A 19,598-nucleotide genomic window follows, 5' to 3' on the forward strand; every position below is an offset into this window, starting at 1 on the left:
CTATGGAGAGAAAATTTATAAGTGGATGTCAAACCCCAAAGGGGGACCAAGAATGCCAAAAAGAAAGGATGAAAGAGAAAAGGCTAAGGGAGAAAAACCACAATGAATACAGAAAAGCAAGTGGATAGCCAGGTCGACTTAAGTAAGAACACCAAGAGAGGGGAAGAAGGGGGCAGTGGGGAAGGAGCGAGGATGGAGAGGGAGGGGCATGGAGATTCAAATGCTGCCCGGGAAGGAAAAATGGGCTGCAGTAGCTTGAGGCCCTATGCATGAACTCATGAAAGAACTGTGGAGCCCCCTGGGGAGGGGGGGAGCACTAATACACTGTAGCACCACCTTTATCCCTGATAAAAGGTTCAATTTGGTGAAGAATAAAGTCCACATATTTCTTTATGTATGTCATACCAAATGAAGCTATCCATTAGTGATAAAACCTTATGAAACAACCAAATTGTGATGATGCTGCTGATTGTTCTATTTCTTCTACCGTATCATGTGTTCCCAGACATTTCCTGCAAGATAAAGACTTTGTACTTTTAGTGAGCCAGTTGATGTGGGGCAGGGTTCATGAATGTCTGTTAAACCAGAAAGGTACGCATGCTGCCCTGTAAACATGTTGGTTGTCATCAAGGAAGGCTGGACTGTACAAAGCATACTCATCAAGTTGTAGAAGCAGTAGCAACACTTCGCCGTGTTCACGAAACCCTGAATAAGTGGAATCCAAATCATCATAGAACTGTCTCTGGCTTCGATTGCACACTCCACATGCTGCCTCATTGGATTATCAGTGCTCTTGATGTTTATTATCATTTAAATAGGACTTATCAGACTACACTATATGATTCCCATCAGTCACTGTCCACTTTATTTCGTATTTGGCCCACTGAAGTAGTACAACTTTGTGTGTTGTCGTGAACAATGGCCTTGCTAGGTTCCCGATTTCAAATTTCCACTGCACACAGATTCACCTCTAATGTTTGTTTGGAAACTGTTTGAGGTGGACCTCCAAGCACTGACAGAAGCAACTCCTGATGTGTCTGAAACTGCCCGTCACTGGCAACTTGTGAAACTCTTCTCTGGTCGCCGTTTGATTAGTATCTTTTTACAACCACTGTCCTTACATTTTGTTACACGGATCTGAATGTACACCATTCCCTGTAGACTGGGTAAACAGTCTATTTTGATACAGCAACAAATCAGGAAACTTCAGTCACAGTGTGGTCACAGGAATGCTTGAACACAATAGCTGCTTTTTGCCACATCAACCTATTTTACTGCACTGATTTGATACAAATGGCACACACATAGAAAGCCCTTCAATGCTCTGACTGTCAGCAGTGGAGGGTCACATGGGTGCTTGATAACAGTTCTGCATCGTCTACAGCTCTCCAGCATGATCATTGTGCTCTTTTAAGAAGATGAGAGATATTTTACCTTGTGAGCTTATGTTGCCCAATATGAGACTGAACGTGGAGCAGGTTTTCTATGCTAGAAGATACATAATAGCAGGGAACAAATGACAACCACTTACAATGGTTTTTTTAGATACGCATGTGGAATTTGAGGAACTGTGGGAGTTGGTGAGACTCACCAATAAACAGGGAGAAAGTAAGAAATTTGAACAGCCATCCACTGGCAGAAAAGTAGATTACTTTTGATCAATTTAAGGAATCTGACTGACTCTGGTGTCTCTGGAGGTACAGAAAAAAATGGGCTGCTCACACAAAATGTAGCACTTATCACTGATCTACAAGTCGTCTGAAATATACATGCACATTTTTCATTGAAATCTTTGCTGGCTGATTAACTTCAGCCATTTGCTGGCTAACATGATCTGCATAGGTGAGCCCTATGGGGTTGGTAAGCAGCGAACATCCACTGCCTGCCACATTTATGACAGTGAGGGCCTTTGTCTTCAGTTTCAGGCAACCTAAGAGAAGTTGCTGAAAACATCATCTTCCAGCACAAAAAGGGAGTGCATACATCTTTAATGAAGGTTGGAAACAATTTCTCACCGAGTTTCATGGAATATTTACAGCTTATACACAGGCATAAGAAATAACATTCAGGGACCCATAAGGAATAAACTACGCAAAATTAACCTAACACTCCCCACCTCAAGCACTCTGAGATGTACCAGGTACTCACTTTACCTTCTTATTTCTTTAAAAGTACAAATTAATAATGCATTTGTTTATTTTAATCCATATGTTATCCAAATAACCACTTCTGTTTCCTACAGGGTGATTTTTTATACTGTGTACAAACTCTAAGGATTGATTAATGAGAGGATAAGGGAACGAAAAAGGTCAAATGAACTTATGTTTGGAAATGCATGGTTTCTGTGCTAGAGACCATTTATTCAATCATACTTTGTTACAGAGACTGCAGTGTAATATGCACTGTACCATGCAGCCACAGTAACAGTATGCATGGTTTTCTCCTAGAGCATCGTGCCGTTCCTCATACGTAATGCCCTAGCACCTTCTCCTGCCTTAGTAATTGGTAATGTTGTTTCTGACTCACTTTCCTTACTGACTCCCCTTGTGGTGGATGTGATACAGCATTGTACACAATAGTTCCATAATCGAATTGAGAGCTTGCTGACATGGTGTTTAATTACAGAAGGTTCAAAAGGCGTACCCCACCGACTACAACCACAGCATCCAATGTTTGCAACAGTGTTTCACCATCTGTCTGAGACAGGGTCATTTCAGGAAGCAGGATATCATGAATGGCGTACCCAAAATGTTCGGACACCAGACTTGGTGATATATGTGATTAACACTGTGGAAGGTGACCACCATGTCAGTACCATGCAGCTGGCCCACCAGTAAAAGGTAATCCAGATGACCGTGTGGAACATTCTCCATGCCAATTGATACTACCCTATCACTTACAGTGTGTACACGGCTTACTAGTTACACAGGCTTCCCACATCGGGAGCAGTTTTGTCACTGGTTTCTTCAACAGGAACCAGGATTCCGAGATTTGTTTCATCCATCCTATTCACAGATGGTGCCACCTTTATGTGGAGTGGTATCTTCAACTTTCATAACAGTAACCTGTGGAATGCAGAACCCCTGTGGTATGATGACAGTCAATCATCAACATCGGTGCAGCTGGAATGTGTGGGCTGGGATAATTGGCGACTGTATTTTGGGACCAGTCTTCCTTCCACGTAGCCTAACAGGCTGGAACTATTGGCATTTCTTGTGGATGACTTTACCTCCCCTGCTAGAAGAAGTGCCATTAATGATTCTAAGGGTTAAAAGGCTCCTACATGATGGTGTTCCAGCCCATGTCGCTGTTAACATCCAGACGCACCTCTATCGTGTCTTCCCTCATTGGTGGATCCAGATGCATGGCCTGTTTGTTCAACAGATCTCAACCCACGTGATATCTAACTATTGGAGTACTGAGTATGCAGAGCCCATTCTATATGTGGAGACACTGGAGCAGCGTATTCATGCTGCCTTTGACACTGTTCAGATGCAGCCTGGCTGATGTGAACTTGAGACAGTAGATGCTACAGCGTGTACACACATGCGTTGAGGCACATGGAAATCACTTTCAAAACATACTGTAACTGTGGCACATAATAGACCACAGTCTTTGTAATAATGTATGATTGAATAAATGGTCTCTAGCACGGAAACCTTGCATTTCCAGATGCAAGTTCATTAGACCTTTTCTGTTCTGTGTTCTCTCATTGATCAATCCCTAGAGTTTGTACACGGTGGCAAAATCACACCGTACAAATCTGATAGTTGATGGTTTACCTTTTGGCAGCCTGAATCCAAGCCATCATTAAAAATGGCTGATGACAGGTGTGTCAACAAACAATTTTTCCCTGTGTGGGGCTAACGAAGTATCAACTAAATAATTGACACCCAATGTGGTCATACATTACCCATTAAATACATCTAATAATTCACTTTAGTTTTCAGTCCAGGCAAATGAATCACCAACATACTGCTCCAGCAGATCACAAGGAACTTGACTAGAGTGAACACTTAAAAATAATCAAAATATATGGAACTAACTGAATAGAAGTGCTTAATGAGTACTAGAATGAATACCGTTCTTTCAGTATTTAACCGACTTTTCTGTTGAGCTATTTATTACTTAGTGTACACCAGTGGCATGATGTTAAACATAACAAATAGTCTCATGTTTCTCTTTATGCAGATAAGAAAAGTATAACTGCGGAAGACCAGAATACAATGAAGTGAATGAGGCAACAGAATAAATACAAATATGCTCATTTACATCTTCAATTATAATAATACAACTGCACTAAATTTTTGACACTAAACTCATGTTTGGATGTAATCCAAGAACAAAGAATAAAGGGACTAGGGGTAAGAGGAGGGAAACAATGATGATGAAGTGAACAGCAAATTCTACGAAAATTAGACTCCTGTAAAAACATAAACCAGTGAGGTACCTCACTGACCATCAAAAACATTAATGCTGTAAAATTGTCACAATAAAATGCTCATGAAATACCTAACTCATGTTTAATAACCTGATTGCATGGAAAGTTATCAACAGTGGAAGAAATATAAAAGGAAATGAATCTTAAAATGAAAATTACACCATAAACTTGAAATTATGCAATTGTAAAAATTACATACCCCTTGATAAATGACGTAAGATTCTTCAGTATTGTACGGGACGCCTGGTCTAGTAAGATACTATGAAACTTATTCATCTCTTGTAGTGCATGAATAAGTTTATTCAAACAAGTCATAACATCAACGTCCTCTCTAAAATATGTACTCAAATCCCATAAGCTGTTTGCAAAAGCACTGAAACAAAAAAAGGTGAAATATGAAACAGTTATCAACATTCCTTACCATACACACCTTCATATAATAAAACGGATGCCTACTGAGCTGCCGAATAATTCTTTCTGAATACAGACAGATACGACAATCTGATCTAATAATTAATGGGCAACAAATACATAATGCTAATTCTTTTAGAAGACCTAACTGGATGTAATGTATGCTCCAGGTTAAGTGCGCTAGAAACATTCCTGATCACGTAATATATCAACAATTTGAAAAAAGGTAAAGCCATCGTCAAAGCTTCTGACTATATAATATATTAATGAGTTAAAAAAAGTAAAGCTGTCATAAAACCAAAGGTTGGTTTGAACATCAAAGAGCATTATCAGGCATGGTCCTATTCAAGGTGGTATGCTGTTACATTTTGCAACCTTTGAACCCCCTGTTGTGTGGAGATCCACTGTTTAAATGTTGAGTTGATTCTGAGCCAAAGTGCACCTCTATATTTTTCACAGAGCACTGAAGAGATCTCCTAAAGTGAAAAGGATGCTATTAACTCCAATGGGAAATATGATTTCATTTTAAAAATTATCTTCTGTTCAAATTGGTCTGACAAAACCTCGTAAAACTGTTACATGTGACAGGAAAAGCCATGCAAAGATGAGTAGATGTGCCTGGAAGTTACACTGATGGAGGTGTCCTAGAAATCATAAAGTCTTCTAACAATAAAAAAAAAAGGCATCACATATATAAGGAGTTTTGTGCACGACATTCCCTTTTAAGATTCCTCCAAGTGTGTCTCTTTCTTTGATAGAGGTGTCAGTACATACTGTTTGCTGCAGTGCTCCCATTCATTAAAAAGAACACAGTACTATTTGGGGTCTTGTGCACTGAAGGGTAAGTAGTTTCACTCCATCAAGTGTTTGTGTGTCAGGAATTTAGGATGGTAGTTATTGCTTGCGGACACTGGGATGAGTCACATGAAACATCTAACAACTACAGGGATCAAGGCAGATGTTGCCACTAAAGGAGACTACTGTAGATGGTTGGTGGCTGCAAATGCAGTGGAATCTAATTCATACTCAAAATGAAGGGGTGTGGGCTCTCATAGATGACATACATTGTTCTCAACACTTCCGCTTCCTTTTATTAAAACCGCGCCTTTGCTTGAAATCTTTTGAATGTTATTAAATGTTCAATAAAAGGATGGTGTTTGTGTCACTGAAATGCCCTTAAATGCTCTTTGATGGTTTCAGCTTTTTTTCTGACCATCACAGCATAAGTTTCCAGTTGGGTGGGCCTGGGAAATAGGTTATCACTGCTTCTACTGCATGTACCATCATACCAGTAGTATCTTGTGCTACTCCTTTGATATCTTTCCCTCCACTGGCTTCAAGAGTTGCTTTGGAGGTGAAAGCATGCCTGAGTTGGCTTTCCAAAGCAACCACCATAGTGCATATTGTATTGGTTGATAGTCTGAGAAAGAGAGAGAGAGCTGTTGCAGAGGTTGCCATGAAAATTTCACCTGACTAAGAGTAAAATGCTTGGGCTGCAGACTGCAGTATCTATGGCTGAGTATATTGAGTGGGACATGCTGAAATGAGCTGCAGCTCCATTGTTAAGTTAGTTTACTTTCAGTTCTGAGATTAACTACTCCATTACTTGGCCCCTGCTAGACATGTTAAAGTCCCACAGAGGATTGAGGGCATCATAAAAGCAAGTCAGTCAAGCCCATTCAAATGGCCCAACCTGTCATTTATCTGGAGCAATTTAAGGAAATCACAGAAAACCAAAATCAGTATGGCCAGATGTGCATTTGAACCATTGTCCTCTCCTGAATGGGTGTCCAGTATGCTAACCACTACACCGCTTTGCCTGGTATGGGCACTGCAGTCCTCCTATATGAGGAAGGGTACCAACAGCTGTTCCACAAGCTCCACTGGCTTGCGACAGTGTTTATCTGTCTAGGGGTAGTATGTAATATCTATTACCCTAGCTGAAAGGTGGACATTGATTGCGAAAGCTTGTAATGCAGTGTTTATATGCACTAGCTCACTGAAGGTATTTGAATGTATGAGTGTGCACACTCCTCCAGATCCCCTCTCAGTATAAACACAAATTTTTACAATATAATTTGTAATTTTTAACATTAGGGAGATGTGTTTCCAAGACATTAAACTAGGATCTGGGTGTGTAACAAATGGGAAATAGGAGTACAAATTACTGTGCTATTCATGTGTGCTTCACCTGAGTTTGTGGTTCTACATTTGTATTAATAGGTTCGACTTGAGCAAAGAGAGATGGGGGCCAGCTTGACTGGTGTAACAGAATATGATTTCACTGTTCATTTTTTTCCCTTTATTTTCAATGAGGATTTTCCAGTCTTGACTTCTGGAATGGCAGATGACCGATCTTTCCTATCACTGGCTCTTTCAGCCACTGGTTGGTGCTAGACTGCTAGTCTCTTTCATTGTGGGAGAGAGGAACCCTGGCAGGTGTCCTCTCCTCTTTCCTGATGATGACAGTTGTGTGTTTGGGAATCAGGGGAGCAGATGTCCTCTTCCTCAAATGAAATATAGGGTCTTAATGTATGCTAGGGCCAGGAGTTGGTGTCTGAGATCTTGTTGTCGCGATGGTACTATGTATGGATTTTGTCACCACATATGCTACGTTTGAAGTTACATCAATTGGGTGGAGTCCTTCAAAATTTTTCTTACCATCTTGATACAAAAGGTGATCAAGAATTTTATAGTCTTGGATTTTCTCCTCCCTCTTGAAAACTGGGTATGTTTGCAAACTGGGTGGGGAGGGTGGGGGGGAGAGGGGGTTGTGTTCTGTGCAGTTTATGCATGTTCCTCACAAGTTCTGCCCTCATGCACTGCCCTTTGGCACACCCCTCAGGTAAATTCATTGGTACAGTGTGAGAACACATGTCAAAACCTCACACACCTAGAACTTCTCATAGGAGGAGGAAAACATGGTTTTACATCACACCCACAAACCAGGGCCATTTTTAGGTAAAACATTTCCGTTGAAGGCTAGGATGAAAGCCTCATTGTCCACCCCATTATCCTCTGGTCCTCTGAATGCAATGAACAAATATACTTCGTACTGCTCTAGGTAAGCTAAGAGCCCTTCATCTTTTTCTAACATTAGGTCCTTATGGAAGATGTTTGTTATAAAGAGTGATGGTAGCTCATATATATCTGAGCTTGTTCCTGGCCTGAAGTGCCTGTGATAGGTTAGCATTCAAAATTTTTATCAACACGTAGCCAATTCTCATTTTCTCTAATAGAAGCAACACTACAAAACCTGTTCAATGCAAAATGTGACCTCATTGTTACAAAAGATTCTCTATCAACTCTGGAGCATACCAAGAACTGGTCTTCTTGCTCGACTCTCATACCATGGTGAGAAATACCATGGCATTTTAAGTCTCTGCACTGAGATGATGTTTCCTATCTGCTGACACAGCTGTTTTGGCACGGCCACCAGTATGAGTAAGTTTCATCCGTTTCATTCAGGACAATCTACCTGTGTGACTCATTCTGACTGGAGGCTTGCCCCATGGATGCTACATCCTCTCCCCCAAATGGCAAAGGCTACCTGGCATAATAGCCACTGCCCAGAGACTCAGATTGGACAGGTAACTACACTTCTGCATACACAGGGCATTAACAGTCTGATCCCTGCATTGCCTGGGGGCTACAACTGAGGGTACATGATGATCCCCCCCCCCCCCCCCCCCTCCTCATTAAAGATTGCCTACTGCACTGTATTTCAGGTGCAAATGTTAAGTCAACTCCTAACAATAGGTGCATGGCATTACAGCAAATTGTGGACAGGTAATATGCTACACAACACATCCTTCCCATATGGCCTACACTCCTATGAAATTTAGAAAAGTGGAGGGGGAAACTCAAAGGCAGACCATTAAGCGTGTAACCTTGGAGCGAGCGAACGATTGGTGAGATAAAAACTTACAAATAAAAATTAGTAAGGAGCTTCAAAAGCCCAATCATGAAGGATAAGTAATATGTGATAGCAGCAAAAGTGTCGTACGTTTTATTTAAGACTTATGTAAGTCAAAACAGATTGCTAGGAGATGTTGGATTGTTGTTTCCAACCTGACCTGATGATCAGTTGTGGATCATCCTTCCCAGAAACTACACAGATCTAGTGAACACCAGAAAGTTCTTACAAAGACGCAGATAAAATAATTAAAAGAGTTAGATGTCTTTGTACAAGTCCATCAAAGTAATAAAACGAAGAACATGAGCAGCTGCTCGAGCGTCATCAGCTAAAATTTCCTGTAAAGTAGATGGCAGAGAGAGGACAACACGAGATTGATTAAAACGGGGACACGACAATAAAACATGGCGCACTGTCAATGCATGACCACAAGTGCACTGCGGGGCGGGGTCACCGGATAGCAGGTAGCGGTGGCTAAACCGGCAATGCCCAATCCGCAACCTGGCCAAAAGGACCTCCTCTCACTGAGATGGTTGGGAGGAGGTTGTCCAAGCTGTTGGGAACGGTTTTAACAAGCCTCTTACAAACAACCCCACTAATGTCAGACGATGGGACACAAAGGGAGGCTGGCTGAGGCAGGAGGACTGCAGCCTCATTCCCAGGCGCTCCTACATGGCCTGGAACCCACATAAAGCTAACAGGAGAGCCATCATCAGCAAAAGAATGGAGGGATTGCTGGATCCGTTGCACCAAGGGATGGACCGGATATGGAGCTCCAACGTTCTGAAGAGCACTGAGTGAATCAAAGTAGAGTACATATGGAGAATGGCAGTGGCGGCGGACATACTGAACGGCCTGATTGAGAGCAAAAAGCTCGGCCGTAAAGCTGGAACACTGGTCGAGGAGCCGGTATTTAAAGGTGACGTCCCCGACGACAAAGGCACAGCCGACACCATCGTCAGTTTTGGAGCCATCAGTGTAAATAAAGGTGTTACTGGCAAGTCGCGCACAAAGTACAACAAACCGTGAGCAATAAACTGCACCCGGAGTACCCTCCTTCGGGAGCGAGCTGAGGTCAAGATGAATGTGAACCGGAGCCTGGAGCCTAGGTGGTGTTGGGCTCTCACCCTCTCTGAAGGTGGTAGGGAGGGCAAAATCCGACTGTCTAAGCAGGCGACGAAAGCGGACTCCAGGGGGCAGCAGGGCAGACACATACAACCCATACTGACGGTCGAGAGAATCGGCAAAGAAGGACTGATAAGAGGGGTGGTCGGGCATTGACAACAGCCGGCAGGCATACCGTACGTCGCGCTGGTAGGTCAATGGTAATTCGGCAGCTTCAGCAAAAAGACTCTTGACGGGACTAGTGTAGAATGCTCCGGTCGCAAGACGTAACCCCCGATGATGGATGGAGTAAAGACGACTTAAGAGGGATGGCCGAGCAGACGAGGCTCCCATAATCTAGCTGTGATCGGACTATAGATCAATATAAGCGAAGCAGGACAGTGCGATCCGCTCCCCAAGATGAACCACTAAGAACACGCAGGACATTAAGGGAACGTGTAGAACGGGCAGCCAAATAAGAGACATGCGGAGACCAACAAAGTTTCCTGTCCAGTGTGAGCCCTAAAAACTTTGTTGTCTCCACGAATGGGAGAACAACGGGACCGAGATGTAAGGATGGTGGAAGGAATTCTTTATATCGCCAAAAGTTGATGCAAACCGTCTTCTCTTCAGAGAACTGGAAGCCATTAGCCACACTCCATGAGTATAGGCTGTCAAGACAACGCTGAAGGCAGCGCTCCAGGAGGCATGTTCTATGGGCATTGCAGTAGATAGCGAAGTCAGCGACGAAAAGAGAGCCTGAGACGTTAGGTGGAATGCAATCCATAATTGGACTGATCGCTATGGCAAAACGGGCTACGCTCAAAACGGAGCCCTGAGGCACTCCGTTCTCCTGGAGGAAGACATCGGACAATACGGAACCCACACGTACCCTAAACATTCGATCTGTTAAAAATAAATCAATTATAAGGGGGCAGGCGACCACGTAGGCCCCACCTGTGCATAGTGTGGAGGATACCTCCTCTCCAACAGGTATCATAAGGCTTCTCCAAATCGAAGAACACAGCTACGGTTTGGCGCTTTCGCAAAAAGTTGTTCATGATGAACGTCGACAAGGTCACAAGGTGGTCAACAGCGGAGCGGCGTCAACGAAAGCCGCATTGAACATTGGTAAGTAGCCATCGAGATTCAAGAATCCAAACCAACCAAGCGTTAACCATGCGCTCCATCACCTTACAGACACAGCTTGTAAGAGAAATGGGGCGGTAACTAGAAGGAAGGTGTCTATCCTTCCTGGGTTTGGGTATGGGAACAACGACGGCCTCACACCAACGCATGGGGACCTGACCTTCGGTCCAGACGCGATTATAGGTATGAAGAAGAAAGCATTTGCCTGCCAGAGAAAGGTGTGTCAGCATCTGAACGTGAATGGCATCTGGCCCCGGAGCAGAGGACAGGGACAGTGCAAGTGCACGTTCGAGCTCCCGCATGGTAAAGGGGGCATTATAATCTTCCAGATTCAGCGAGTGGAAGGAAGGTCGCTGAGCCTCTTCTGCCTCTTTTCTGGGAAGGAAGGCAGGGTGGTAATGGGCGGAGCTTGAAACCTCGGCGAAAAAGCGGCCGAAGGCGTTGGATACATCCACAGGGTCCACAAGTACCTCATTACCTGAAGTCAGGCCAGGTATCGAGGAGTGGGCCTTAATGCCCGACAGCCGGCGCAGGCCACCCCAGACGACAGAGGGAGTAAAACTGTTAAAGGAGCTTGTGAAAGAGGCCCAACAAGTTTTTTTTGCTGTCTTTGATGACTCGACGACATTGCGCTCGAAGTCGTTTGTAATCAATACAATTCGCCAGCGTAGGATGGCGGCGAAAGGTGCGTAAAGCATGTCGTCGAGCATGGATAGCGTCTCTGCAAGCCCCATTCCACCAGGGGACTGAAACGCGACATGAAGAAGAGGTAGTACGAGGAATGGAACGTTCGGCAGCATTGATGATAACAGCTGTGAGGTATTCGACCTGACTGTCACAGCTGAGAAAATCTTGGTCCGGAAAGGTCGCCAGGGAGGAGTAAAGTCCCCAGTCAGCTTTCGGTATGTTCCAGCTAGAGGGACGTGGGGATAGGGTGTGGTGCAGGAGACGAATGACACAGGGGAAATGGTCGCTCAAATAGGTGTCAGAAAGGACATACCACTCGAACCGACGGGCAAGAGTGGTAGAACAGATCGAGAGGTCCAAGTGGGAGTAGGTATGAGTAGAGTCCGAGAGGAAAGTCGGGGTGCCAGTATTGAGGCAGACAAGATTGAGATGGTTGAAAACATCCACCAAGAGGGAGCCTCTCTGACAGGATGCAGGAGAACGCCAAAGGGGATGATGGGTGTTGAAGTCGCCAAACAATAAAAACGGCAGAGGAAGCTGAGCAATGAGGTGCATCATGTCAGCCCGACTAAGTGCGGATGACGATGGAGTGTAGACAGTACAAACAGAAAAAGTAAAGGCAGAAAGAGTAATACGCACAGCTATTGCTTGGAGTGGGGTGGTCAATGGGATGGGATGGTAATAGACATCGTCCCGAATGAGCAGCATGACCCCACCATGAGCTGGAATACCGTCCACAGGGGTTAGGTCATATCGCTCAGAGGTATAGTGGGTAAAAGCAATATGGTCAGTTGGGCGTAACTTCATTTCCTGGAGACCAATGACGAGTGGACAGTGCAGGTGGAGGAGCATTTGTAATTCCTCCCGATTAGATTGAATACCTCTTATGTTCCAATGTAACAGAGCCATCGCACATCAGAGAAAGGGGGAACAAAACGGGTGAAGAGCCGGTCACCTCGACGACCGCGGAGGGCCAGGTTTCGAGGGAACATCACTACAACCGTCGGGAGGCGGATCCTGTTCCATCGAGTCGTTGCCAGCTGCAACCACATTTCTGGGTTGCGCAGGAGGGGCAGCATCATCCGCCGACGACAGGCCAGCTGAGCGCCTGGTAGCAGAGCGTCCCGGCGAAACTGAGGACAGCTGGGAGAAGCGACTGTCGGATGGAGCATCACATGAAACGCGCCGGGGTGGAGAGGAGGATAAAGACTTCTTCTCTGAGGCCTTCTTGAAAGACCAATGAGTCACAGGGATGGTGGGCTGTGGGGGCTGGACCCGAAGAAAGTTCTCACACTCGGGGTCCTTTTTGGAATGCCGGACCTCAGAAGCCGGGGTCCGTAACGTTTCCCCGATGGAAGCCTGAGAAGAGGATCGCTTCTCAGGCGGCGGCGGCGGAGGAGGAGGAGGAGGAGGAGGAGGAGGAAGGGTGGCCCCTGGGGCAGAGGGGGCAGGGGCCACGAGGGAGGAGGATTTGGAAGGGAGGAGGATTTGGAAGGGAGGAGGAGGCATAGATCCCGGATGGGGTGAGGAGGTGGAGGGGGTACAGGATAGGGATGAGGATACTGCAGAAGAAGTGGATACGACCGAAGCAAACGAAGTTGTCAACATCACGGGATGGAGGTGGTCATATTTCTTCCTGGCCTCTGAATACGACAGACGGTCCAAGGTTTTCAATTCTTGTATCTTCTTCTCCTTCTGATATGCGGGGCAGTCGAAAGATCTAGGCGGATGGAGGCCAGGACAATTGACGCACCGAGGACCTCACGAAGAGGACGTCCACAATCGCCACAAAGGGGCTCAGCTACACACCGTGACGACATGTGCCCGAAGCACAAACATCGAAAGCATCGCATAGAAGGTGGGACGTAAGGTCGCACGTTGCACTGGTAGCACATGACCTTTGCCTTCTCCGGGAGAACATTCCCCTCGAAGGCGAGGATAAAGGCCCCAGTGTCAATGTGACCGTCTTTGGGGCCGCACTGGACTCGCCGGACGAAATGCACGCCATGGCGCTCCAGGTTGGCCCTGAGCTCCTCATCAGATTGCAGCAGGAGGTCCCGATGTAAAATAATCCCCTGCGTCCCATTGAGCGCCAGATGTGGGACAATGGACACTGGGATGTCCCCTAGTCGATCGCATGCCTGGAGCGCCGCCGACTGTGTAGCGGAGGTGGTCCTGATGAGAATGGACCCCGAACGCATTTTACTAGGAGCCTCGATTTCTCTGAAGATATCCTCTTCCTCTTGGAAGACGCGGCCACAGAGTGACCTGATGCATGTTGACGTTTCATCTGCGAAACGTCCGCCCCGATACCACCCACTCTGACCAGGGGCTCTCCCCACAGGCGCCACCCAGCCTCAGCAAGAGCCACCTGGCAGGACGACTGTTGCCGGGAGTCCTGATGCCCCAGGTAGACGGGCATCTACTCCTTGGCTGACGTGGGGAGGGTGCAACTCAGGTATCGGCAGTACAATCCCTGTGTTGTCAGGGGGCTACAACCTAGAGGGTACATGATGACCCCACCACACTGCTGGCTGCCATGCTGGATTTTGGGTGCCATGGAAAGTCCATCATGATCGTAGGTGCAGATGGGGATGCACTATGGGTATAACTTGTGCAACCCAACAGGTGTTTAGGCCCAAATTGATTAACAGTGGGTGCAGTTACGACACCATTACGATGATGAGTGCCAAGGTCTTAGTGCACTGCGGACCGGTGATACACCACATAAGGTGTCCTTCCCCAAAAGGCTTGTACTTCCGTAGAATTTTGAAAAATGGAGGTCAAACACCAATGGTGACCATTACATTGAAGGCTGAAGTGGTTGAAACTCCTTTTAGTCGCCTCTTCCGACAGGTAGGAATACCTCGGGCCTATTCTTACCCCGGACCCGCAGGGGGGCTGCTTGCGGGATGACTTTCCTAATGTTTCTCATAGTGTTTTGTATAGCATTGTGACTGAGCGCTTGAATTGTCGAAAATTGTGAGCATGTTGGGTACCGAAAATGTTGGCAGATGTGCACAAAACCAAACATTTAGACAGTGCCTTGACTTTCCTTGAGCAGTACCACAACGATGGTGATGATTTCTTAAGCCAAATTGTTACGGGCGACGAAACATGGGTGGCCTACATCATACCAGAATCAAAGCAACAGTCCATGGAAGTTGAGCAAGGGCATCGTTTTGCTGCAAGACAATGCCTGTCCGCATGTGGCGAATCAGACCAAAGATCTCATCACATCGTTTTGATGGGAAACTCTCTATCATCCTCCGTACAGCCCAGATCTTGCACCCAGTGACTACCATCTGTTCCTGCACTTGAAGAAACACCTGAGCGGTCAGCGTCTTCAAGACGATGACGAAGTCAAAACAGTGGTGATGCAGTGGTTAACAAGTCAGGCGGCAGACTTCTATGAGAAGCGTATTCAAAAACTGGTACAAGATTATGACAAGTGCCTCAATATTGATGGAAATTATGTAGATAAGTAGATTAAGATACAGGCATTCATGTAAAAATAAAATTATTGAGCACATCTTTTTTTAAATTTCAAAATGGTACTTACTTAAAAAACATACCTCATATATGGTTGTAATGATGGAACTCTGGTTATGAATGTTTCACATTGTTTGGGGAGAGAAATGAGCTCTTTTTACAGCTAATTCATGAAATCTACGGCGAAGAAGCTCTGAGCACAGCTAGAAAGATTATTAGCTGGGACTGAATAGCAGGACCAGCTGTACAAGATAATGTTATAATAGGCGACCACTGCACCCAAAAGATATTAGCAAACAAACTGAATTTATGAAAGCCGTGTGCTGTTCCAGGAAGATGTATGTAACTGGCAGGTTTGATGTCTTCCTGTAAGCACTGGGCACACACTACAGGGAAGTGACAGGGAAGTGACAGAGCACCTGAAAGGGGCCAGTGTCTCAAAGATTGTTGTGTAGTAACCGCTGCAACAAGGCAACAATGTTGATAGAGTGGATTGTAAGGTTGATAGAATAAAGGTACCATGGCTGTAACTAAAGTGGGTGTTACATGGACTGTGCACACTGAAATCGCCATGCTGCGAGGAGAGAGGCTGAGTTGTTGGATAACATAAATAAATGTTACAAATGGCGAAACACACACACACACACACACACACACACACACACACACACACACAGCATGCAGTGAGGAGGGGAATGCACTCATTGACATCTGTTTGAACCAATGTACAAACCTCCTTAGCAGCTCTCTCAGAGCTGGGCGATTCTGACAGAGTGAACAGTAACCTCGAAGAGTTGGACAATGGCCATCAGTGATAGCGTTTCTTGTAGAGACGCACAGGTTGCAGAACAGGAGGAAATTAGCTGTAGTTCTGGCAGCTAAAAGTAATATTCACCGAATCATCATATTAAGGGTGTCCTGGTTAGAAGTGAAGGGACTAGAAAAACAGGTCATGCCAAAGGATCATTGTCACGAGTCAGGTTGAAACAACATTGACGAACACCGGTTCTGAGGTCAGTGGTGTGGGAGGCATCTGGTGCCTCTGGGGTCACAGGAGCAGCTTTCTCCAGAGATTTCTGGTTTTTTTACATTGCAATGAAAGTCACGTCAAAAAGCACTCCTTCCTTCATTCCTAAAACATTTAGTCAGTATGTTTGTCCTTTGGTTATGTAATGTGTGTATTTTTACTTCACTGTCAATGTTAGATGCTAGAGGAGCATGTTGCTTCTCCAGCTGAGTACAGGGAGTCAAGGACTCTCAAGACATGTAGGAACCACAAGATAGGAAAGCCAATCTTTACAATGGCTGATTTACTTGCATCAACAAAGTCCTATTTCAAGGTCGAGATTGTGGAAATGGAGGGAGTAAATTCTTGTGGTAATGACGAAGACCTGGCCACAACAGTGGCAATGGTTGATACCTTTAGGACAGGGTATAAGCTACTGCACTTTTTTCAAGCTTCAAACTATGAGAGACGATTGGAGGCCTTAACTACTGATTTTGCGTTCCTAAATTAGGGTAGCACACTTTGGGGACTGTGGAGGGTGCTTATCTCTATAACTGATACAAAAAGATGTAGCTCACATGGAGGGATTTTCATGAAGTGGCAGACCAGTTTCTCTACAAATGGAGTGTTTGTAAACTGGAAGACATATGACCAACGTGTTGGCATTTAAAGCACATCGATGTTGGGAAATACTGTTTCACATCACAGTGATGGTCCACAATTTTGAATTTCTCAGGAAGTGAATCCCCCTCAAAAGCTAGGATGAATGCTCTGTACTCAACTTTGTTTCTGGTGGGCTTCATGTACACGACATATCAAGTGGACCCTTCGCTTTTCCAAGTTTCTGTAGTTCATCTGTCTACAGCATTAATACTCTGTGAAAAATTAAACCACTTACCTTCTTATGGGGTGTTACAGTAACAGGTACATTCCTCCTCCCCCCCCCCCCCTACAAGACAGTAACACTCAGGACTGGGTAGGATTCACTGTTTTAATTAAATCTGAACCACTTTGTAATTAACTAAGGGAAGATCAAAAAAATAGAAAATCAAAGATGGAATAATGACAACATTATGAGAAGGATAGATTCCTACTCATAGTGGAGGTGTTGAGTTGCAGAACACACCACAAAAGGTAGTAGTCTAGTCTGTGGCACATGATCTCCGTTATAGGGTGAGTAGCAACCTATCCTTTCAATAAAATTGTTTCTAAAGGAATATTATTAACAAGGAACATGAACTAGTGGATAGCATGGCCTCTGTGTAAGTTATGAAGACCAGGAATGGAGGGAAGCATGTTTATACATTTCACTGGATTTTGCCTTCCTCCCACAGCATAGTCAAGGAGGGGAAGTTCTATGGGGTTATAATGATCTGCAGTGAAGAATTCAGTTCTCTCTGAAGAGAGATCAGCCATGGGCTGACAACTCTGATCTCTTCGCTGTGCCAGACATCCACAGGATGATGCCTACTACAAACAAGGGCTCTCCTCACAGGCACCACCCAGTCATGCCAACGGCTAACTGGTTTGATGATTATTGCCTGGGTTCTTTGTGTCCCCAAATGGACAGGCACTTACTCCTAAGTATGTGCAGTAACATCTCACACATCAGCAGTCACACTCCACCTCTCAGCTGTGATACGAGTGCATCCACAGAGCGGCAAGTTAAATGTTTATCCTTTCCTGTGGTTTCCATGTACTATTTTTATTGAATTTCATGCATATTTCTATGTCTAAGAGGCTTAATCACAAGTTTTGTAAGGTTAATTCATTCAATCTTTAGTGTTTAGCTGCTCACTGAACAGCCAACTATGTAGCTGTTTAATGCATCAGCATCCATTGGTGACACATCAGGAGGGTAACAAGTCACATATCTAGGATTGTTCACTTCTTCAGTTAGTCTTGCTAGGATGAATAGGATGCGTGCATGCTGTGTGCGGACGCAGGAGGAGCTGGCTGCAGTTCGCGAACAGCCAAACGTGCTCTTGGCTATAGTCAATCATCTTCGGGCTGCTGCCTCAGGGTCTAGCAGTGGCGGAGAATCTGGTGCATTGCATGGGACACCTTAGGTGTCACTTGGTTCGCCCACGGGCTCTGCTTCCAAGGCACCTCCTAGTGCACAGGATGCAGTGGATCCCTCCTCACAGCAGGTTGAGTGATAACAAGTTCGTGCCGCTCGCGGCAGAGGGCCAATATGAAGACTAGCAATCTGGCCTCCCCATTCATCTTGTGAGTTGACAGGTGACTGCTCCTTCAGCAGGGTCCGATCAATCACACGGGAGTAGATTACTAGTTACTTGGAGCTCGAATGTTAGGCGCCTTCTGGAGCCCCTTAGGCAGATAGTGTTCAGGGCTGGAAAGATAGCCAATGTCCACTCAGTATGTCTGCCAGGGGGGCCCATCCGAGATGTCTAGGTGGCCTTGCCTGTGGCTATCAAGCACGCAGGGTGCAGTCGTCTGCAAGTTGTGGCTCACTTCAGCACTGATGATGGCTGTTGTATGCGTTCTGAGGTAATCCTCAGTTCATATAGGTATCTGGCAGAGGTGGTAAAGACTGCTGGCCTCACCTGCAGGGTGTAAAACAAGAGCTTGCAATTTGCAGCATTGTTCCCAGAGTTGATCGGGGTCCTTTGGTTTGGAGCCAAGAGGAGGGTCTCAACCAAAGCCTTCGCCAACTCTGTCACAGTCTTGGCTGCAGGTTTCTGGACCTGTGTTATCGTGTGGGGATAGGACTCCCTTTGATAGGTCAGGTGTGCACTACACAAAGGAAGAGCTACTCTGGTAGAGTACTCGTGAAGTACACATGAGGGTCTTTTAGGCTAGGCAGCAGTTTGAGGTGCGCTGATGAACACTCACCAGTTGATTCACTCAAGGGAAGTCAAACAGCATCAGTAAACTGTCAAAGTATTCATAGTAAAGTTTCTGAATTTACTGCCCTCCAGGGAAGTTCTCATGCATAGATTATTCTCGGGACTGAGAGCCGGCTGAAACCCGAAGTTGATCTCTATTGAGGTCAAAGTTGAGTATGATAGTGAAGACGTCTGGTCACATGTAACAGGTGTAAGTGAAACTAAGTTAACTGTTGGATGTTGTTACAAGCCACTCAATTCCGCTGTGCCAGTTCTAGAGTCATTCAAAGAAAGTCAATGGTCAATAGCAAGCAAATACTCATATCATTCAATACTAGTTGGAGGCAACTTTAACCTGATGAGTATAGACTGGGATGTCTATGGATTCACTGCGTGGGATACAGACAGTCATGCGAAATACTTTTGAACACGTTTTCTGAAAACATGTCTTGAGCAGCTAGCTGGTCAGCCCACAAGCAATTGAAATATTTTAGACCAACAATTAACTTAGATTCACTTACACCCGTTTAACATGACCAGATG

The 19,598-nt window shown here is 45.2% G+C and overlaps 1 protein-coding gene across 4 annotated transcripts in view; it reads right to left on the reverse strand.

Annotated features, from left to right (window-relative positions):
- LOC126251844 (arf-GAP with coiled-coil, ANK repeat and PH domain-containing protein 2) overlaps positions 1 to 19,598 on the reverse strand; it is a 148,231-nt gene that overhangs the window by 102,648 nt on the left and 25,985 nt on the right. For all 4 annotated transcript variants that reach the window (XM_049952516.1, XM_049952517.1, XM_049952519.1 and 1 more), the window contains exon 4: positions 4,641 to 4,814. In XM_049952516.1, coding sequence (XP_049808473.1) covers positions 4,641 to 4,814 — 174 coding nt within the window. The remainder of the gene's footprint in view (positions 1 to 4,640; positions 4,815 to 19,598) is intronic.

This window comes from Schistocerca nitens, chromosome 4, assembly GCF_023898315.1.
Source record: "Schistocerca nitens isolate TAMUIC-IGC-003100 chromosome 4, iqSchNite1.1, whole genome shotgun sequence".
Lineage (NCBI taxonomy): Eukaryota > Metazoa > Arthropoda > Insecta > Orthoptera > Acrididae > Schistocerca > Schistocerca nitens.